Genomic DNA, 23,016 nt, shown 5'->3' on the forward strand with positions numbered 1-23,016 from the left:
TGGAGGGAAAACATGTTTAGATCCAAAATGGCGAACATGAGGTCAGGTATTTATAGTCCAATCAGCGCGCGAGGCGGCAGCATACCCCACGTGGGCCTCTTTGTCTGATTGGTCAGGCTAGATAAAGTCCTTCTGAATATCTGATTGGCTATCTCGGTTCGCTCTCGCGGCAGTTGAATCCTCGTGTCAGTGGGCAGTCTGTGTGTGGTACAGCGAGTGGTGGAGTAACTGGGCAAAGCTATTGCAGGAGGCTGGCACGTTCGAGCGTAAACTTTTTTTTTTTTTTTTTTTTTTTTTTTTTAATATAAACACCAGCAGACCTTTTAAAACATCAAATTTTTTTTTTTTTTTGGGGGGGGGAGTTGAAGAGTCACCCGTGGCTCTCGTACTACGATTGGATCTTTGTGAGGCCGGGAACGAATTTCTAATCTACTATTGACCGCCGTTGAGTTGGAAAGGCAGCGTTCGCAGTGCTGCTCCTCAAACGCACCGCCACATTTCCGAAAAGAACTCGTCACAACCTGGGATTGCACGTCGCGCGGCCAGCGACTCTTCTGTCTAGCGCGCAGTAGGCGCCCCATCGTAAGGTCACGAGTGAACGACTGACAATTCTTCAGTGTTTGGGACTATCGGTGTTGTGAGCCTGCGTCCGAGGGGGATTTTGTGGAGACAAAGGTAACTACGAGGATGAGAAGCCACTTGTAATCTAGACGACTAGACTGCTGACTGTAGCGATCGGGTAGTCCAGAGCACCCTTATAGACTGACTGTCTTCTGTTCCGTTTTCCTTCCCCTTAAAGCTTGCTGTTACAGCTTTCACTGCTGACGGAACATTTCATTTTGTAGTTGCATTAGAATTGATCTTTAGACGGTTAAATTAAACAAATTGCTGTTTTTTTTTATATTGCTTGTATCTTATTTTTTTTGCAGTTCAATATTGTTAGTAACCATTTTGATACTAGGCTGTTTGAAATGTGTGAGAGCACCCGGCAGACAATACACACGCGGATTTTAGACGGATCCTGAGAATCTTTTCGGATTAAAGTAAACACTAGCCTCCAAAACCAGGAAATCTTGTTATTGCAAGAAGGCGCACGGACACCCGGGCAGCTTCGTAGCCGTAGCTAGCATCCAGACCCGAACCGAAACGACTTGAATTTCTCACATAGTTGTCGCCACTATACCAACTATCGTGTTCTCGCTCGCACGTCTTCTACTTGCATTAATAGCACGGACATGCAGCCAATGCCCTGTTTTGTGCTTTCTCTTCGCCTGTTTGCCTCTGACCGTGAAGCATACGGATCTTGACATCAAGGAGAAGGATTGAGAGAGCCAGGCTGCGTGGAAGGAAACCTTAACATCGAGGGCTGGGCTTTGTCCGCGCGCCTGCGAGTGCAGGGAGGGGTGACGAGACTATTGCTGACCCACTGGGATTATCGTGCTGGAGCGCGCCACATCTCCTGGACCCACACCCCAGAGAGGATACACACAAGATGTATCCGCAGGGCCGGCATCCGGTGAGTACATCCCCAACTGATGCAGGATTATACCGCTGCTGATAGCCTCCGTTCTGGTCGTGCTCGCCGCGTTCTGAATACCCCTCCAGCCCTTGGCGCGCGCAATGTGTGCACTTTGTTGTGGAGAGCTGTGACGTTGCGTTCGGAGCCGCGTGCAGGGTGGCTGGCCTTTATCTGCCGTTAACGGCCAGAATAAACAAAGGAGCTTCGCCTCGCTGACTTTGTGTTTACGTCGACTGAGTGAACATCGATTGTCTGATTATTTTAGCTAGTAAAGTAAAGACAAAACAAACAACAAACACGTATGCAGAGTTTGAAATGACATAATGAGTACGGCATCGCGTGAACGGTAGTCTACTGGTGGTCTGAAGCAGCGAAAGAAGAGATAGTGAAGGTGCAAAGAGAGAGAGAGAGAGTGAGGGGGGGGGGAGAAATCAGGTTAGTTTGTGTGTGTGTGAGCTGTTCAGACGCAGTGACCCATCGAGCCGTGTCACGGGGAACGCTGCTGAGTGATGGTGGCTTTTCCCAGCAGTATAAAAACCACCACCAGGCCGAGCTCGAGGGATCGCACGGCCAGCTCCGACAAACCGCACTTCAAGCCGCCGACGGAATATAATTTCCCCGAGAATCAGGAAGCATGAAATGTGTTATTGACACCGCCAGCGGTTGTGGCCATGAGTCATATTACTCTCGCAGTCTCTCTTAAAGTCGCCCTGATGGCGAGAGACGATTGTTTTGGTAACGGTCGCAGTAGTCGCGCGGGCACAGCCTGGCGGTGTGTTGACTTTGTACGAGATTGTAAGTGAAATGATCTTCGCCTTGCAGGCACCTCATCAGCCTGGGCAGCCCGGGTTCAAGTTCACAGTAGCAGAATCCTGTGACAGGATCAAAGACGAGTTTCAGTTCCTTCAAGCGCAGTATCACAGGTAAACATGGGTGATCTCCCTGCAGTGCATGTGTATGTTAGCACGCATTCAGAGTGTTGGCCCATCAACTACACTTAGGTCAGCAGCTGGGATTTAGACTACACTTGGACCAGTGGCTCACACTAAAAGGCTATTTATAGCAGAGAGAGATTGTTTACACCCTATAAATTGCAGTGTGCTGTCTTTTCTAAGCAGGTGCGGTGGACATTCTAATAAGCATGTTTTGTCATTTGTTCTAGTCTTAAGGTGGAGTATGACAAGCTAGCCAACGAGAAGACAGAGATGCAACGTCACTACGTCATGGTAAGGGTGCCGATGCAGTGAGCTCTGTTACATCATGTCCTGTAAAACAGCAGCGCTGACAGCCAGATGTTAACATTTAGTGTTTACTGCCCCTCTTTAGCTCCCTGATAGTGTTTGCTTTGATAAATTTAGAGTATCAAAGTTCAGATTTGAGGTGTGTGTCTGAATAGAGTAGCAAAGTTGAGTGTAGGGAGGGGGGGTTGTGTCTGAATAGAGTAGCAAAGTTGGGTTTAGGGAGGTGTGTGTGTTGCAAAAGAGCAGTAGGGTCAGGTGTCCAGCATTTGGGGCCGAGTGTAATGGGTCACCCTGAGTCCTACTCTGACCCGTTTGTGTTTGTAGACACCCCTTCCCACACACCTGGCTTACAGAGTTGTGTGCTGTCTAGCAAACTTTCATTTAGGGATGTAATTTAATGTGTATATGTGGATATGATTTATTCAGGGTTGAAACAGATTTTTCACTCACAGTTGTTTCAAAAATATTTTAAAAAGACAGAAAATATTTTATGATTAAATTTCTACTGTAATCAAATTTAGATCAAATGTATTTTATGAATATATATATTTTTTCATTTGTGTGTGTGTGTGTGTGTGTGTGTGTGTGTGTGTGTGTAACTAGCTTTGGTTATACTACCAAAGTTGACGTGTAAACAGACTTGAAGCTGTTTGGCACCCTGCAGTGCTGTTTCATCCAGATCAATTTATTAATGGCTCACCATTCACCTTTACTTGGATTCCATGTTTCTGGAAACATGTGCATAGCGAAAGGAAAAACAGTTCCTGCAGGCTCTGATGTAAGAGCAGGGACCTGTGTGTGTGTGTGTGTGCGTGCGCGAGGTGAACTGTATTAACCTCTCTTATCTTATTTGGACAAGTGGGGATTCACATGCCGGTACTTTTGTTAAATATTATTTTTTTCACAGGAATGCAGGGTGAGATAATGGGCAATGCTGGGTAAATGGAGTGAAACAGGCATGGGGGAAGGGCCTTGATCCCGAAGCTGGGAGCTGCAGGCGACTGTGTCTCCATGCTAGCACAGAATAGACGGAGCCAAGCCACATCGACCATAACGGTTCTCTTCATACCAAACTAAGTAGGAAGGGGATATGGTGGAGGAAGAAAGAATAAGGCAGAAGCTAGCTCGAGCCAGCATGACACTGTGTTAGCACGTGAGCGTTCAGGCTAATGTGCTGTTTTTGGGGAGTTTCGAGCACACTGATTTCTCTGTCATGGTTGCTGTGATTGAGGGCACCAGCGGTTAGGCCAGAGGGAGCAGGTGGTCAGATTTCAGTGTGCTCACCTTGTTTGAGGCGCGTGCGATGTGGAACTCTGAAAAACCTGCAGCCTTTTGTTCCCTGGCGTACTGCAACTCAAACTGAGAGCGCTGTCACGCTGGGCACGTTGCCCTGCCGGGCCTTCTGATTGGATGCCTGATAAGCCTCCGCTCTCCCAGAGTTGTGCAGAGATGTCTGGAATGTATTTTGGAGGCAGAACTCACCAGGAACTCCAGGGGCCTGGAATACCTTTGACTGATGGCTGGGATTCCCAGTCAGCTCACCTCAGTCTTTCCTTTTCCTGCTGAAGTGTATGCGCCTTCTCAGCTATAATAGCAAACAGGAGAGGTATTATGTCATCCCACCTCAGGACCATCTGTACAAAAGCAGTAGTCTTCACCAGCCTCCAGGATTTGGTGTGTTTAGCATGCACATCCGTGCGTTCTGAGCTGTGAGGGCAGGGGAGAGTTTCTGTGCGTGCTGATGACATTGTTTGCCGTGTCTTATCCGTGTCTTCCTTTCACTTGCAGTACTACGAGATGTCCTACGGGCTCAACATTGAAATGCACAAACAGGTATGTGGCCTCTCTCATTTTCCTTCATCAAGGACAATGTCGTGCTCCTGGCGTAAATGCCTTGGGGCTGTGCTCTGTTTGCATGTCCTGATTACACTCGCACCCCCCCCCCCCCCTTCTGGTTATTGTAATTTTTTTTGTTGTTTGGAAAAGCTTAGGTCTGTTCGGGGTAAAGGTTGCTCTGGATGTTTGGAGAGAATTTGCAGTAATGCACAGGCGAGTTGTTCTGGAAGCCGTGTAGCAAGTGTTGTGGTAAAGGCTGTGTCTTCTCGTGGGGCACTCTAGCTGTGCTTGGTCTCCCACGGGGCTGCGTCTGGCTGCTTCCTCAGTGCGTGGAACGTGCTGCACACGTCGTCCTCGTGTTTACCCAGGTCTGATTCCTTCCAACGAGGTGTGTGACTACTATTTTAATGCACAGTAGTGCCTGCCGCAGGAGAACTCGGTGGCATTGCGTCAGCCGCAGAGAACGCGGCACACGGTGCAGAAGTGCGACGGCGACGGCGAGGGAGAGGAGAGATGAGCAGGAGCTCGGCTGCCCTTGAGCAGTGCGGGGAGGTGTGACGTGCTGACAGTTCTGTGCCTGCCAACGGGGCCCTGAATACGATCAGACTAACACACTGTGCCTCGGTAGTGCACACACCAGGCCAGCTGTGGCAGAGCAGTCGCCGAGTGTCGGCGGCCCCCCTGTGTACTTGGTAGGGGGAGTGCATGCATGTTGGAGCCTGGTCTTAAAAAAAAAAAAAAAGTTGAGAGAGAAATTAAATGACTTGTTTTTAATATGCAGCAAGAATCATGTGATGCAGGGACCCAGGCTTTGAGCACTCCTGTCGAGAGTGTGCCAGCTTAAGATTATCGGTGAAGGCCTGCGGATTTGTACCTTCTGAGTGTGTGTGTGTGTGTGTGTGTGTGTGTGTGTGTGTGTTTTTGAGTGTATGATGCACCTGTGTCTAAATAAACAGTACAGAGTGAGCAGACTCTCGCACTTCTATTGTACATAGTGGTGTGGCTTAGCTGCTCTGGGCGAGGCAAAGAAACAAACCTCTCCCACACACACATGCCATGTGATCAAGGATCAGGGTTGAGGATGGGCTATTGCATAAATAAATACAACAATTAGTGTCCCAGTAATGTGATTAAATTAAAAAGAATTAGTGTACTGGGTTTTTGGTGTAGACTATGTTAAACAAATGGAAGGCTAGTGAAAGGAGTTGGGGTTCGGTTGAATCGGGTGTGTGTGTGGTTGGTATGTGTGTGTGGTTGGTGTGTGGGTGGTGTGTGTGTTTACAACAAATGTTAAGCTTGTCCTGGTCTGGTCCAGTTGTCTGACCTCATGCCAGTCAGGAGGGCCAGATGTCTATTGGGCATTGTTTGGAGCTGGAGTCAGGTGGTCGTTAAGGGCGGGAAGGGTGATTGATCGGGGCTTTAATTATTGTGCAGTGTTGGCACCCTGCTGGTCGGCACCGCAGAGTGCCCACTTCCTCCATTTTCTCTATTGGTGCTTCCTGCTTGTCAACAAGGAGCTTGCACAGAAAGCCTGCGTTAAGAAAATTTCTCTCCATGTCCAGAGAGGTGGGGAGAAAGAGGGAAGGATTTAGAGAGGGGAGGAGAGGCCGAGAGCTTGTTCAGATGAATAATTTATTTAGGATTCCAGGAATTGTTTGCCAAGGTGATGATGGTTGACTTGTCTGTGAGCCAAAGCAAACTAGCTCAGTGTGGCAGTCCTCTTTCAAGAGAGTGTGTGTGTGTGTGTGTGTGTGTGTGTGTGTGTGTGTGTGTGTGTGTGTGTGTGTGTGTGTGTGTGTGTGTGTGTGTGTGTGTGTGTGTGTGTGTGTGTGTGTGTGTGGGGTTGATTACAGAATGCCTCCATACATGCTCATAGCTAGTCTCTAAATTGCTGCTAGAATCCAAGTAGATCCTTTTCTTACCATTGACCTGATGGCTGGGGGCAGAGGCTGGGTTGGCAGGGTGGCTTGCGGAAGGCTGTGCCCATGCAACGAGAGCTGCGCATGGTGGGAGCACCAGGGGACTGCAATCTCTCTTTCGGTTGGTTTATTACCTAATTGAAAGCACAGTAATCTGCTGGAGCGATTTTGAAATGGTGTCGTAATGTTGGTGTGCGGAGGCGGAGAGACAGAGGCAGTGCTGTTAATGAACATGTTGAAGGATGGTCTTCATTTAGTATTCCTCTGACATAAACAAAAGTATTTCTGCTCGACATGTGACAGCCCTCGGGGACTTATTAGCTACCATGAGAAGTCTTGGTTTAGGCCTTATTCCCTGTGTAATTAGCTGCCAGTGTCTCCAACATGTGTGAAAGCCCTATTAGACATTCTGCTTCTGTATTAGGGACTTTTTCAGGAAACCATTTAGCTTTTTTGACGCCCATATATTCTGTTTTCTTGGTTCTATTAGGGGAAAAATATGTTTTGAGGAAATGTGATGGCAGAACCTTCCAAAATGCTTGTGTTTGTTTATTACAGGACAAGTGTAAAATATGCTTTGTGCAAAAGTGTTTCTGGTGTCCTGTAATGAAAATACTAAGAGGGTCTGTAATGAGTTAGAAGACTTTGCTTTAACATAGTCATTTTTATGGTGTGTGTGTGGTTTCAGCAACATCTGGCCCAGTACTCTGTTACCCGAGCTGGGCGGTTGGGGCCGTTGGGGCCGTGGCCCTTGGCCCTGCTCCCGGGAGATCAGTGCTCAGGGAAACACAGACATCAATAAACAGTTAGAGCAGGATTTGCTGCGCGTTAACAATGGCCCAAGGAGAGCAGTGAGCCCCCCCCAATCTCTCTCTCTCTCTCTCGCTCACAAACACACAGATGCACACACAGCATTGCCAGTCAATGCAGCCTTTTTGCCTCAAGCCAGAGGGGGGATTAGACGGGGTGGAGTCTGAGCGGGTGCAACAGTAGTTTAGTTGTTTACGTGTGTTAAAAGTGCCCTTATGTTGTGAATGTTTGTTTATTTGTTTATTTATTTTATTTTAAGGCTGTATACTTTTTCTATCCAATGATTAATCGTCATCATCAGTATTGCACTCTGCTTAGCTAACACCACTTGCAACAGGCGCTTGGTTCCGTGTGTGTGTGTGTGCGTGCGTGCATTTTGTTTTGCGGGGTGCTCTAGATAGCGAAGCCATGCAGAAGGGCTTCCTCCGGTCTTGCAAGCCTTAAAGCGACAACGTTCTATTTTTTGCACCATGCGTGCCAGAGCAGCACTAAAAGCTTTCCACACGCCTTGCTGCGAGGAAGTCTCTGCCCGACCTCCCACGACTCAGAGTGAAACGGAGAAGTGAGGCGGGGGCAGAATAGGGGCATTACCTCCATGTAACCGGGCATAGACGCCCCCACCCCCCCAGCCTCCTGGACCAATGGCTTCAGTGAGCTCCAGTTTGTGTGGCCAAGCTCATGCTCTCGCACAGCTCAGCTTTCTTTCTTTCCACAGTAGCTGCGCATGTCTGGGGCGGGGTGGTGGGGTGGGCCCTGAGGCCAGACGTGAACTCCCCCACGCTGTGCGGAGTGCGAGGGTGTGGGCTGAACGGCGCACCACCTGGTTCACTCTCATCTGGTTTTGATCTGGTGCCATAGGTCACAGAGGAAATGATGAAATTCAGCCCTTCCTGTAGTGTGGTTGTGTTTCTGGGATCAGTGGGTTCGTTTGGTCCCTCACCCGCACACGCAGACACACTTAATGGTGGTGGGTGCCATTGTTCCCTTCCCCCCGCTGACCCGTTTATCCACATTAATTGGCTGAGTTGATCTGACGGACAGGCTGAAAATCCGGTTTAATGACCCGCCCCTGTGCGCATAATATAATTTCCCTGCCTGCCCTGGTCAAACAGAGCTCCAATTTCCATAATGATCTTAGAGCGAGATAGGGCCAGCATGGTTGCTGGGGCAACCTGAGAGAGTGGCTCTGGAATGGAGGCACTGAGGCTCAAAAGGGTGTGTGGGTGTGTGTGTGCGTGAGTGAGAGAGAGAAAGAATGAGTGTGCAACTCTTAAGCGACACACCCCCATCTCCTCTGCCTGTCTCCCGTTACGGGACAGGGTCACCACCCTTCCACAGGCCAAAGCTGGCAGAAATGTACAGAATGTGAAGGAGAGAAAGAGAAGGGTTTCTCTCCTCCCTCACCTGCTGAGCCATCTGCTCTCTCCTATAATCAATTTGTTCACCACCCCAGTTTTCAGCCGCCTTCTGACACGCTCCCCTCTCTCTCGCTCTTCGCGTCCCCGCCACCCCTTCTACTATTTCTCCTTTTTCCTCTCGTTGGGCCGGCTGCGGCGAGGAGTGCTGGCCACCTCTGCTGTGGGGATAGTTTAGCGCCGCCATTCAGCGTCGTTTATCTCGGAGCCCCAAATCGGCATCAGCAATATTCCAGCATCTTAATGAAATAATCTGTCTAGGTAATGAGGGAGAGCTATGGAGCTGAAGGCAGATGCTCTTCTCTCTCCCTCTCCCACAGGCCAGATGGGCAGCGGTTTTCAGGCCCGTCCAGACATGTATGGCGTCTTTGCCGTTGTTAGCCTTTTTAGCTTATCCCTGGTGCAGCCCTGCTGCTGGCGTGACGCATTACGGCAGGGCTGTTTCTGCGTGATACTTCTGCCCGTCACCTGAGAGTGTAGAGCGCCGTTAGTCTGTGAGGCTAACGGGAGGTTACTGAGCTGATGGGAAGGGCAGTGTTTAAAAGCAAAGGCTTCCTGTAAAGAGCGTCGTCTTTAGTAAGATTGTTCTCGTTGTTTTCCAGACTGAGATTGCGAAGCGGCTCAACGCTATTCTTGCCCAAATCATGCCTTTTCTGTCACAAGAGGTAAATATATACCACTGTTTCCTTATTCTTAATCATGCCCCACCCCTCCTGGGCAGCTCAGACATGCATGCGCACATTCCACATATCCTGTAATCCACACCTGGTATGCTTGTAATCGCCGCCGAAATGTTAACTGATTGTTGTCTGTCTCTCCCAGCACCAACAGCAGGTAGCCCAGGCTGTTGAGCGTGCTAAGCAAGTGACAATGACCGAGCTGAATGCCATCATCGGGGTACGTGGACTTCCCAATCTGCCCCTCACCGTGTGTATACCCCTCTTCTTCCTTCATTTGGCCAGTCCCAGGGGCAAATCTGCATGCCTGCTGATTGAAGCCGAAAAAACACAACCACCCCATACAGACGGCTGTGTTGGAGGCAGCCACAGCTTTTAATTAGCACAGGACGCGTTTACCGCCAGCTTCTCCCTGTCTCTGTCAGAGCCGACACAACTTCAAACAGGAAAGTTTGGCTCAGGTTAAAAATGAGAGTCGATTGACAGACGGAGACAAGGTGCGGGATTAGTGGCTGTCAGCCGCCTCGTGCAGGTTTGCCCCTGCCGTTATTGGTCTGAGTTTGATTTATTTATTTATTTATGTTTTGCTTTGCCAGGTGACACATTCAACACCATTTACGTTCAGCTCATGCGCCCTCATCAGCCGTCTCTGAATGTGTTAACCTGTGATGTCATTGGCTGTTTCGCTTTGATTTGAGACCATCTGTGTATTGCATTTCCGGGGGTCCTGGAGCGAGGGGGCGCGCGCAGCTCAACTCTTGACTGGTCTGGATTACTTTAGCCAGAGTTAGCATGAAGGAAATTCATGCCAAAATGACACGCGTGTGTGTGCGGTGGCTTTGTTTGTGTGGGTGTGTGTTTGTGTTACAAATCCCACGGTCATTTAAGTTCCACCAGAGATTGCCATGGCAGCCTGTGAATGACGCATGCAGAACCGGTGGCTTGACCTCCACGGCGACGGTGGCGCATCGGTTATCTCGATCCCTGTACGGGTCTGGGCTTAGGCAAGCGTCTGCAGGGGCTGAGCCCCTCTCCGAACTGGGGCGGGGCAGCTGGAGCCACATACTGGAATTCAATTAAGGCAAACCAGCCGAGCCTCTGACCCCCATTTTCAAGGTAATTGCTTCTTCCCATCCAGCTGAATGCAACTGTCCACGGGACTCCGCCATTTAGCAGACGGACATCCAGCAGAGCAGCTTGGCAGAGGGGGGGCTGACTTTTAACAAACGGGTATCCACGTGTGCGCGCAAGCGTGTGCACACACTCACCCTCAGTGTCTCCTTGTTATCACGATGGCTGGAAAATGGAGAGAAGCAGTCAGGCAGACGAGCTGCACTGTGAGAGAGACGCGTGCGCGCGCGCGCGCACACACCGGCTGGAAAAACAAGCTTTTATTTGTTGGATAAAGAGATGGCAAAAGATCAATCTGTCTCCTGGCTGAGAGTGTGAGAGGAGAGGAAGGGATTGGGGGGGGGGGGGGTGATGCAGGTCATTAAAGATTCACTGTTAATCTGGAGCCAGCAGTGTTTGGCGCTCACAAACAGGAGGGAGAGCGAAGAAGCTTGGAATGGGAAACACAATGAGGTGGGGTGGGTGGGTGGTAGGTAGAGAAAAAAGAGAAATGAGGGAGGGAGAAAGATGGGTGTAGCGAGGAGAACTGAAAGGAGGTGGCGAGGGGGAGGTGTCTGCTGCTCCCTGCAGTTGTCCCTGCGGCTTCCGCTGGCTGCTGTGAGACTGGTGATGTAATGAAGAGGCGTCTGTCTGCTTAGCTGCTCTCAGTATCCACACAGTGGCCCAGCGCTTATTCTGATGGTCTTGTGCCACTGAGGGGCTACCACGTTAGCCGCAGCGCTAGACTAACGACGGAATCCAGCAGCTCGGAACCGGTTTCTGCATCCCGGTTGAAGGTGTCGGTGGTTTGAGGGGAAGTGAAGGTATAAAGGAGGAATAGTCATGCACACTTTGTTACAGACTTGGGCGCACCGTGGAGGAAAAGCCAAGAGTTCATACAGAGGAGTAGGAGTGTGTGTGTGTGTGTGTGTGTGTGTGTGTGTGTCCTTCCTGAAGAGGTAAAAACAAAGGCTAGCAGGGAGAGCAGCGTGTAATATGTTCTTGATGAGCTCGCTCTGACGTAGGGAACCAACGATTAAGAAGCTTATATTTGGGAGGATCTAAAACGGGCAGCTCACTTATGTTAATGACATGGTTAATACATGAGGAAGACTTGTTTACAGAATCCGAGAACACAAACACACCCGTCTGCACATCCCTACGCTTGCTAAAAAAAGATTACTCATCCACGATGGTTATCTATCCAGCCCATATAAATGGTAATCTGCGTCACTTAGCCAGCAGCGTCTCTCCCCAGAGCTGGGCTGGAGAAAGTGGTACTTCAGGCCACGGCGCCCTCATGTTGCCCACGGCCGCTTTGCATGCTGGTGTTGCACATTTGGGTTTCAAATTCACATTTCCATGGAAGACCACGAGTTGAGATGGCCTTGCTCCAGTAGCTCTGGCCCGTCCTGTGGTGCGTGATGAGATTGAGGTACAGACATTCAAATGCTGTGCATTTCTGGTAAAAGATCACCCACCGTTGTACGAAGGTCTCCCGCGTGCACGTTAATATGTGGTAGGTTGTGGGGGGGGGGGGGGGGGGGGGGTTGTGCAGATGTGTAGCTGGACGGTGGAGTGCATTTAACAGTCTCCTCCTCTCATTTCCACAGCAACAGACACAGGCTATCTACCCAGCACTGATGATCAGTGTTAAAGCAGTTTGGGGGGTGTGGGTTGGTGGGTGTGTGTGAGGGGGTGTGAGCGAGCCTTCATTTGTGGAAGATGGCTTGGTTTATTTGAGCTTCTAACATTGTGTATGGTCGTGGACTGCAGTTCAGCCAGTGCTGGTGTATGTGATCGTAACTCAGTGCTGATGGTGATATGGAGCTTATCCTTAAATGGCTGTTGCATTGTTTGGAGTTGCCGTGACTCCAGGTGGAGTGTGTGTGTGTGTGTGTGTGTGTGTGTGTGTGTGTGGGGCAGGGAGTTGGGAGCATTTGCTTAAATGGAAAGGACTGTGTGTGTCAGATCTTTATCAGCAGTGGTCTGTTAGCATTGCTTGAGGATTATTTCTTTATTTTTGCATGTCCCTGCTGAAGTGATGAATTTTGAGCGTGTCAGCTTTATGATTCTTTTGGTGCAATACTCTCTAATCCACCACCCCCACACCCTTCCCTCGTTCTGTTCGGGGATGTCTCTGCCTGGCCACATTATTGATGACTGAGTTAATGAAAGCACAATGTAGTGGCTAATTGCCCGTTGGTAAGATGAGGCAGCGCAGTGGTTTAGTCCAGTACAGAAGCCTTTCCTCCCACTTTTTCAGTGTGACCTATTACACAAGAATGCTTAAATCCCGTGCTCATTGCTGATGGCTCAGGCTGCTTTTAGCACCGTTTAACCCTGTTCGTTGCAGCCATATCTGCAGCCATATCGCATTGTGGGCGGGGGAGGAGGATTTGAAAAGTCAGTTATCTGCCCGGGTGTGGACATTGCACTTAGGACTTGCAGAGACATTTTAACAGTTGTGGTCCAAACTCAGTGGGTGTTAAATGATCTGAGAAAGGGTGCGTGTATGTTGAGAACATATACTTGTTCTGGGGTCCTGCTTTGATCCCTACATTAACAGCAGTGTCAGGGTGCTAATGTCCGTGTGTGTGTTTGCATGAGGAGAGCAGTTAATCCCTTGTCCTCTTCCCTCCTGCAGCATTTACCACCCCTGAACCTTTTCCCGCCGACCCACTTGGGCTTGTGTGTGTTCGTGTGTGCGCGTGTTGTGTTCTCCACAGCAGCAGCAGCTCCAAGCCCAGCACCTATCGCACGCAGCCCACGGGCCCCCAGTCCAGCTCCCTCCTCACCCCTCCAGCCTGCAGCCTCCCGGCCTGCCCCCTGGCACGGGCTCCGGCTCTGGCCTGCTGGCCCTAGGCGCCCTGGGCAGCCAGGCTCACCTGCCAGTCAAAGACGAGAAGAACCATCACGATCTGGAGCACAGAGGTACTTCCGTGGAGCGCTTTATTCGTCTAGGCCCCTGATCAGACATACTCACAGAGTGAAGCAGGAAGACATGTTCTTACTTTGTTTGTTTACCTCCCCCCCCCCCACTTCTCCTCCCGCTGGTGCATCCTCCTTCCTCTTCCTCTTCGTCGTCCTGTCGGTGCGGCCACAGACCGGGAATCGAGCACGGTGAGTGGTGGTTGGGGGTGGGGGTGGCTGTCGGGGAGTTCTGCAGGTGGAGGATTGTTCAGTGTGGCGGCAGGGGTGGGGCCCGCCCACGTTACTGCACCCTAAGCCCCTTTAACTAGAGTAATGAAAGAGGAGGATGTGGCAAGGGTCCGCGGCTTAACCGCCTTTAATCCAGGTGAAAAATGAGCGCTGGTGTGGGGCAGGGATTAGCAGCTCTATAATTTCATCATAATTAAAAAAGACTTTGACTGTGTGTGTCTTAAAGGCTTTGCTTTGTCCTTCCCACTACCCCAGTTTATTTCCCCCCCCCTCGCTCTCGCTCTCTGTCTACACTTTCCCCCTGTCCTGATCTCTTCAACATCCTCCTGTTTGTGTACCCTTTGTTCTGAGTTGTCCGTTGAGTAAGATACAGCTGCATGAGCGCATGTGTGTGTGGAGCACAGCACAGCGTGAATGGGCGCAGTCACGTCGGGGGGAAATCGGAGCCTGCTTTCTGGTTAGCACTTAGCCCCGCTGTTCCACTCAGTGCCGCGGTGGACTTGCTGTTGTCGTGGGTCATCTGATAGGGCGTCTCGAACTGGCCGTACTGAGTGATGTTAAGTCCACCTTTAAAAGGGCAGCCAATTAAACCTGCTGAGGAGCAGTACACACATACTCACTCACTCACTCACTCACTCTACCTCCGATGCAGTCTAGATACTTTAATACCTGAGGATTAGGTTAAATCTGAAACAGTAGCAGAGATGGCTGTCTTGAAGCGGTTCGTTGGCCGGCGTGGTGCTGTTGGCATCACTGACCGGTGGCGTTCGGAAGCCCCGCCCGCCTCCTGCCCGCCTCTGTCTGGCCTCCAGCGGAGTGAAGAATTCCTCCTGCCTGGGGAACACTTCCCCTAGGCTGACCACATCCTCCTCTACATCTCTCTCTCCTGCTCTCTCTCCTCTCTCTCTGTCTGGATGAATAGAGGGCTGTCAGGCAGCAGGACTGTGGGCTTGGCACCGGGGCTTTGCCCTGGCATGCGTGCCCTGGGCTTGGCAGTTCCCATCTCTGGCTCGGGGAGGGTGCCATTCTGCCCAGGCATGCCCAGAGAGGCTCTGCCACTCAATGCCCAGCCAACGTGCCTGCCAGTGCCTTCCCCCCTCACCCCAACCCCCGCCTTGCTCATCTTTTAGGTCAGTCTGATTCCTCACTGAGCCTCTCTGTTCTAGTATGTGTCCCCGTCCAGACACGCACACACACAGACGCGCTGCCAGTCTCAATCTAAGTACCTCATTCAGTTCCTTCCCTCCTCCTCGTTCACCCACTTTGTCTTCCTTTCTCCCTTCCTGTCTTTTTTTTCTTTTTCTTTTTTTCTTTTTCTTCTGTGGTGGAAACCCACCAAGAGCAATAAAGAGACTGAGTGGTCTTGGCAGTGGGCCAAGGAGCATGGGTAACGCATGCACGCACACTCCCGCTACCTCCCTGTTCAGTGCTGCTAAGTGTAGAGGTTAACTGTGTGTCTGTGTGGGGATGGGAAGACGAGCTGCCCCCTGCCGGCTTGTCTCTCTTCTGGTCGGCTTGTTTAATCCCCCCACGTGCCACCCTCACCCGGGATGGCCGGACCCTCCTGACCCCGACCAACCAATGCCCTTCGCCGGCTGCCCCAGGCCCGTTTGAAGTGCGCTGCAGTCTGCCTGGCCTGGAAGCCTCTCCCTCTGGACCCGGCGGCTCTGGGTGCCAGAGCAGCACCGCTGCACCCATGCGAGGCTTAACCCTCCGCTCCGCCCATGTTTGCTTTTACCAAGGGCCGGATTTACACACGTGCCCCGCTCTGGGTCCAGATCTATAGCACTGTAATAGCATGCATACGGAGCTGTTATGACACGGCTATAAGTCACTGCACACTTGTTCCCGCAGAACAACTCCGTGTCCCCATCAGACAGTCTGCGGGCCAGCGAAAAGCACAGGGCTTCATCAGACTACAGTCTGGACCCAAAAAAGCGCAAAATGGAGGAGAAGGACAACCTGAGCAGATATGTACGTCTGGCGCGGTCATCAGACCCTTCTTCATGGTTCATGTGGCAGATTTCTGGTTTAAATTGTTGAATCTTGTGTGCCTTACAGCGTTTGACTGGTTGATTTGTGCTTTAAAATTGTGATTCTGTCTATGCTTCCTGGATACAGGACAGCGATGGAGATAAAAGTGATGACCTGGTGGTTGATGTGTCCAACGAGGTACCTTGTCTGAATGACATTCTTTGCTACGCACTCATGCTTGTATGCTCCAGGTCTGAGTTTGTCTGCACCTGAATTTTTATTTGAACCCTCAACACCGTTGCGCGTTTCCTCACGTGTTCACAACGGATTGACTTGGCCTGTTGGGAACACCCATGCTCTAAGCTCACGCGCACACCCCTTCCCATCTGCTCTCAGGACCCGGCCACCCCCAGGGTCAGTCCCGCTCACTCTCCCCCCGAGAACGGCCTGGACAAGGCCCGCGTGCTGAAGAAAGACGCCCCCAACAGCCCCGCCTCCGTGGCCTCGTCGGGGAGCACCCCATCCTCCAAGGCCAAGGACCACCCCCACGTAAGGAGCACGAGTTTGGTCAGTGTTTGGTCAGTGCTGCTGCACAGAGGGGAGGGGCTTGGAGGCCTCCCCACGTCCTCTCCCTCTCTCTTGCTGTAGTGGCAGTGGGATGAATGGCTGCCTGGTCAAGCACTGACTAGGAGCTCATCACAGCTTCTCACTCTCCAGACAGTTCCACTGCTCTTCAGCTCGTCCGATGAGAGAGCCAGAGAGAGAGGGAGGCAGAGATTAAAGAAGAGTGTAGAGATGAAGCTCGCCTATCCTCCTCCTCCTCCTCGTTTTGGAGTGTGTGGGAGCTTTGATACTGTTCCGGTCATAATGAGCTGTCAGGATGTGATCGGATTAGTGGGAGAGAGCTCCCTGATAGTCTGTCTGTCTCTCTCTCTCTCTCTCTCTGTCAGGATTTGTTCATTGGTGGATTTTCAGCATAGCAGGTTTCTCATTCTCTGTTCTAATGGCTTCCTGTTTGTCCAGAATGACAAGTCCTCCACCCCAGGCCTGAAGTCCAACACCCCGACGCCCCGCAACGATGCACCCACACCCGGCACCAGCACCACCCCTGGGCTCCGGCCTATCCCGGGCAAGCCCCTTGGCATGGAGGCCTTGGGTACGAACACACACACACACACACACACACACACACACACACGCGGCACACTCAGGATAGATTTTTTTTTTTTTTAAGCTGCGCTCACCAGTGTTTTTCCACGCGAACAGCTCCTGCCCTGCGGACCCCTCTGTCATACGCAGCGCCATTTGCGATGATGGGCCACCACCCCGAGATGAACGGCTCTCTGACCAGCCCGGGGGTCTACGGCCTCCACATCTCCCCCCAGATGAGTGCGGCAGCGGCCGCGGCTGCCTACGGCCGTTCGCCCATGGTGAGGACCCCCCCGCTAGCGCCCAGAGCTTCCCTCACCCGAGCCTCCTGGTTTGCATTATAGCCGCTCGCATGTCTGCTGCGTGTGGGGGTGGGGCTAGGCGGATGTTCTGGAGCTTTCCATGTGGGCGTGAAAGAGGCTTGAGGTGTAAAGGAAGAACCTGCATGTCTTAGCAAGCTTTAACGAGAGCAGCGCTAAACTGGAGATACCAGCTCTGGCTAGCTATTCTGTGGAACTCAAACGCTTGCACGTGTGTTCTTTTGCTTTCTTTTCCACAGCCGGGGTTTGATCCACATTCTCACATGCGGCCTCCTGGTCTCCCAGCCAGCCTAACGTCAATCTCGGGAGGAAAACCGTGAGTGCTTCGCTCTTGCGTGCGTGCGTCCGCGCGCATGCACGAGTGTTTTTGAATGTGTTTGTATGGGTCATCCTGATCCTGTTATGTAATGTTCTTACCATCTCACACCTTGATCGCCCCTAATGTTCTGGAGTAAATAGCTTATCTAATGGCTCCATCTAGTTGAAGATAAGAGGGAAGCTCTTCGCTTAAGCCGTGTTTCCCCACCCCCCCTGCAGAGCCTACTCCTTCCACGTCAGCGCCGACGGACAGATGCAGCCCGTTCCCTTCCCCCCGGACGCCCTGATCGGCCCCGGGATCCCGCGCCACGCCCGCCAGATCAACACGCTGAGCCACGGCGAGGTGGTGTGCGCCGTCACCATCAGCAACCCCACCCGCCACGTCTACACAGGGGGCAAGGGCTGCGTCAAGATCTGGGACATCAGCCAGCCGGGCAGCAAGAGCCCCGTGTCCCAGCTCGACTGCCTGGTGAGGGGGACGAGGCCTGGGTGTGGGGGGTGCTGGTCTCCGGGTTGGGGCGGCCCATGAAGGGCCGGTGCTCGATGAACCTTGCCTGCTATACCTGGCGCGATCCACCTTGTAGCAGTTTGCTTTGTTCACATTCATCTGTTCATTACTCCAGCCATCCATCTTCACTTTTTGTCCATCAGTTATCTCCTGCGTGCTTGGATATGGGGGATGGGGAATTCTTTGCGATGGGCGAATAATAACTGTGACGCAGTCCTTCAGTTTAATAGATGATTATTCCCTTGTTATCCCCCTCAGCGGATGGAGCCGGCGCTCTTTGGTGTGTTAAAGTCTCCTGTTTCTCCACAGCCATGACGGCGCAGTGTGGATTTGATGAGCTGTTCAGTGGCCATCATAAAGTGATTTAATTTGCCTGAAAGCCCCCAGTTATTGATTTGTCCCAATGAGAGCTCTAGCCTCCCGCTGTTGATCTGAAAATGCGCCGCATCCTCTCTGGGCCTGAAACTGGAAACCTTTCAAGCTCGCCCCCCCCCAAACCCACCCACCCCACTTGCCGCGCCCCCAGCTGCATGTGCTGTTCTGCAGGCTCTTATCAGTCTTCTATCTGCCTCCGTTAACCTTCGTAATGGAGGCCCTCGAAGGGGGCGGCAGGGAAGACAGGAACCCAGCCTCGCCAATGTTGTCACACCTTCTCCGACACGGTGATTATTGTGGGGAGCGGAGGAAGGGACGGGGCACAATAGGCTGGGAGGAGAAAATGGTATTAAATTGCAAGCTGTTGTTGGAAAATTTTAAAAAGAAACGTTTCCTCGGGGTGCTTGAACAATCGCGTCTTTGGAGACTAGCGTTTCTTTTTCTGTTTTCTGTTCACACTGTTCTCATTCTCTCTCCGTCTTTGTGTCTTTAGAACAGGGATAATTACATCCGCTCGTGTAAGTTGCTTCCTGACGGGCGCACGCTGATCGTGGGCGGAGAGGCGAGCACTCTGACCATCTGGGACCTGGCCTCGCAGACGCCCCGCATCAAGGCCGAGCTGACGTCATCGGCACCCGCCTGCTATGCCCTGGCCATCAGCCCCGACGCCAAGGTCTGCTTCTCCTGCTGCAGCGACGGCAACATCGCCGTCTGGGACCTCCACAACCAGACGCTGGTCAGGTGCGCACAGGAGCGATATCTTTTTGGACGTTTGTCAGTATAGACACTGCTGCAACAGTAATATCACGGTAACCTTTTGGATGCAGCCAGAAAAACGCACGTCGTAAGATGACCGATCACTATGTCCGTGTGCTGTGCACGGCAGATGAGCCCTGAGGGCTTTACCGCAGCGAAACGCCTCACTAGTGCTGCGGGGCCGAGCCTGAACCTGCGAGTCCCGCCGCGCTGCTGGTAGATTGTTCGATAAGGCCGTGTGTTCTCTGCTGGCTCTGCAGGCAATTTCAGGGCCACACGGACGGAGCCAGCTGCATAGACATCTCTCATGACGGCACCAAGCTGTGGACGGGGGGCCTGGACAACACAGTGCGCTCGTGGGACCTGCGGGAGGGGCGGCAGCTCCAGCAACATGACTTCACCTCACAGGTGGGATGGACACACACACACACACACACACACACGTCTACCTGCTTTGTGTGTTGCCGTTGGGGCTAACCGCCTGAAGTTCTTGTTGCAGATCTTCTCCCTGGGCTACTGCCCGACGGGCGAGTGGCTGGCCGTCGGCATGGAGAGCAGCAACGTGGAGGTGCTCCACCACACCAAGCCTGACAAGTACCAGCTGCACCTGCACGAGAGCTGCGTGCTCTCGCTCAAGTTTGCCTACTGTGGTAAGACCTGCCTGCACCATCTCCAGAGGACACCGTTAGAGTCTCAGTCTGAGCTTCTCATCTTCTGACTTGATTCAGTTCGTTTGTAAGGTGAACCTACCAAATCTAGCGCAAGTCGAGGTGGATGTCAGAAGTTTGGAGTCCTTTGCCTCCTTTTTGCTTTGTGCTGATGCTGTCACTTCTGCCTGCATGCATGCCTGCACACACACTAGCTCAGTCTGTCCATCAAACCCACCCGTCACCTGCTACACTGTTTGTGTGCGTATGGGGGGGGGGGGTTGTGCCTGTCTGTCTGTCCTCCGTTTCTATCCTCTGACATACTCTCTGTGTCTCCGCTGTAAAGGTAAATGGTTCGTGAGCACAGGGAAGGACAACCTTCTAAACGCGTGGCGGACGCCCTACGGAGCCAGCATCTTCCAGGTATGGCCATCAGCCTGCCCCGCCCATCACGGCATGATTGATGCGTCCCGTAACCGCAGCGGTGCGAGCCAGGGAGCTCATTTCACCGCTTTTAACTTGCTGACAGGAAGAATGGGCATAAGGAGGAGGACACTGAGCGGAGCAGCCAGCTGTGACTTGTTGGATGTGATGTTTGATTCTCACATTTGTCTCTCAGCTTCCTAAAATGACAGCCACCTGAAATTTCTGAATTTGTAAAACAAAATGATTGTAATTACCATTATTTGAAATGTGGCTCACAGAAATTTGTATCTGACTTGAGCGATGTATCCGAACCGGAGTTCTGCTGACACCTGGAAGCAGTTCTCTTGGTGATGAGGATGATTTTAACATGACTCAACTTCCTTCTCTCACTTTTCTCTACAGTCAAAGGAGTCTTCGTCTGTCCTGAGCTGTGACATTTCTGCTGATGACAAATACATCGTGACGGGATCTGGTGACAAGAAGGCCACAGTTTATGAAGTAATCTATTAGATTTAGGATTGATCGACTGGATCCAAAGACTTTGGATTGGACCTTCATCTTTGGGCTTCAGTTGGAGTGGAATTGTGCCAAGTGCAGGCCTGCCCCCTCCTCCAATCACAGGAAAACAGTCTTGAGGTTCAATTCGTCGACTCTGGAAAAATTAAGGTTTTTTTTGTTTGTTTGTTTTAATATATATATATATATATATATATATATATATATATATATATATATATATATATATATATATATATATATATATATATATATATATATATATATATAAAATATAAATTTTTTACTTTTTTTTTTTAATTTTATTTATTTTTTTTAAGCTTTTTTTTCCCCTCTAAATTGACACTGTGGAGCAGTCTGCTCCAGGGCCTTTGGGACACGTACCGGTCAGCATACCTGAGGACCTCTCTTGGATGGCACTGAAGTCCTGAAGTTGCGCTGCCTCTGGTTTTTCGGTCTGCTTCCGAGGTTGTGTGTGTGCGTGCCTCTGTGGAGGTTCTGAAAGTGTGCGTGTGCGTGCCTCTTCCTCTCTTCATTTCCCGTCCAGTTGTTTCTTCTCTTCCTCTTTTGTTTTGACTAAAAGTGAATGACTTGTGATGCAATATGAAGCAGCGCTTCATTTTTAGCTCCCGACTCCCTCAACGACTTTGTGAAAAGTGTATATATGGAGTAATAAAAACATTTTATAAATATATAATTATATGTATATATATATTTCCTTGTCCTGGTATACTTGTGATGGGTTTCTATGTCCTCATGTCCTCGATGCTTGGTATATGTAGATTAGGACTTTTTTAAAAGATGGATTTTTGTTTGTTTGTTTTGATTTTTGTAAGTACCTGCTCTGGGTTGCCCGGTGACAGCCTGCTGGGGGGGGGGGGGGGGTGTTTAGAGGTCTCTGAGACAATGCGTTCATTGAGGACATTTTGAAAGCTTGGCTGGTATTTTCGGCTTGTTGGCCGTGGACGCAGATCTTTGGAGGACCCTTGTGGACAGTAGTTCTATGGACAAATGCCAAATAGTGGCAGAGTCTGCCGAGCACCAGAGCACCCAGAGAGAGAGGCAGGGAGATGTTTGTAAATTAAATCCAATATTAAACTTTGAGAGTTGACTAACTGTACTGCGTGTCTGTGGCCTTCACCATATCTGCTGTCTTGTTGGTATTGGAAAAGGGACGGGGGGAGCTGCGTCGGCTAACGGAGCGGAGCTGGGGGAGCAGCGCGTTTGGAGGACACGACTGGAACTGAACTGCTCTGACAGCTACTCTGTTGGTGTTGGATTATGACTCACCAGGATGATCTGATGAGTTCTGTTCAGGCTGCCATTTTGTATTGGGCCACTGAATAGCAAAAACCTAGTAGGTGGAATGTGAGTGAAAAGTCTGATCAAAGGAGAGTGGTGGTTTAGTCTTCCTGGACCTGGTTGTGAGGACCAGACTGCTGGATGTGCCGCTGCCGAGCGAGTCACCATCCTCCCTCCTCTGCAGGTGTCTACAGTGGCTCTTGCACCATCCTCAGAGAACCACACTGTGCAGCACACCGCTACCTCTGGAAGTGTGTGTCTCTTAATGACCCGATAAACGGGTTCGATAGAAAACCGCTGCTGTGGTGGTGAGCGACTGGTGTCTCTCTTGCCCTCGTGCTGTGCTAATCCTGAAACTTCATTTGATGATTCTCAGTTAACTGCTATTAACAATGTAGCTGTCAATGCCTTTCTGCCTGTGGTGTTATTACACCTGTGATGTCACGATGGCACATTGATCGTTTTAATGGAGCTTTTAGCTTTTGGAAACCAGAATAAATTGTAACAAAGTGTCTGTTGAAATAAATATCAAGTGTTTTGAGTAATCGAAACAAGTAAAGAGCAGTAAGAATCCAAGTTAGAAGAGGCCTGGAAATATGATGCCAAAATTTAGAAAACGGCTTTTCAGCGCACAGCTTAATCTGCCAACAGCGTGTATGGTGTGCTGGATCTGGTAGGCTAAGCTGCTGTTCCTCTTTAGCCAGATGTCTGCTTTGAAATTATTCCTGTACTTACCTGTAGCCACAATTTATGCCAATGAGATACGTTTGGGATTAGTTCATATTCTTGTAAAGTACCATGTATTTTGATGGGCAGACACAGCTGTACAAACTGCCTTACCCAGGGGTCATTCATCTGGACTCCAAACACACTTGGGACAGTTGAGAGCTTTGCAATGCTCAGTGCCAACAGCTGTTTGTGCACAGTGACAAGGGAGAATACACTGCGGGTCTGAGTCATACGTAAAGGTTCCAACATGGTGTCAGGCTGATGGAAGTTGAGGTGTGTGTGTGTGAGAGTGAGAGAGAGAGAATGA

General features: G+C 50.8%; 1 protein-coding gene across 5 annotated transcripts; it reads left to right on the top strand.

The window, feature by feature from the left end:
* The first annotated feature begins 210 nt into the window (after positions 1-210).
* tle3b (TLE family member 3, transcriptional corepressor b) lies at positions 211-21,798 on the top strand. 5 transcript variants are annotated; one of them, XM_035520817.2, is made up of 21 exons: positions 213-675; positions 1,294-1,516; positions 2,342-2,442; positions 2,682-2,745; positions 4,549-4,593; positions 9,343-9,405; positions 9,563-9,667; positions 13,257-13,461; positions 13,634-13,650; positions 15,544-15,663; positions 15,811-15,861; positions 16,060-16,212; positions 16,687-16,819; positions 16,930-17,093; positions 17,372-17,448; positions 17,670-17,919; positions 18,827-19,074; positions 19,350-19,497; positions 19,589-19,739; positions 20,083-20,159; positions 20,565-21,798. In XM_035520817.2, exons 2-21 carry the CDS (start codon positions 1,493-1,495, stop codon positions 20,670-20,672), a joined length of 2,304 nt encoding a protein of 767 aa, XP_035376710.1. In that variant the 5' UTR covers positions 213-675; positions 1,294-1,492; the 3' UTR covers positions 20,673-21,798. The 5 variants fall into 5 exon arrangements, with proteins under 5 accessions (XP_081562175.1, XP_035376710.1, XP_035376711.1 ...); XM_035520818.2 differs by having other exon boundaries at positions 13,260-13,461; XM_035520819.2 differs by having other exon boundaries at positions 9,563-9,637.
* Positions 21,799-23,016: the final 1,218 nt, after the last annotated feature.

This window comes from Electrophorus electricus, chromosome 23 (assembly GCF_041902795.1).
Source record: "Electrophorus electricus isolate QZ-2024a chromosome 23, ASM4190279v1, whole genome shotgun sequence".
NCBI classification, from domain to species: Eukaryota; Metazoa; Chordata; class Actinopteri; order Gymnotiformes; family Gymnotidae; genus Electrophorus; species Electrophorus electricus.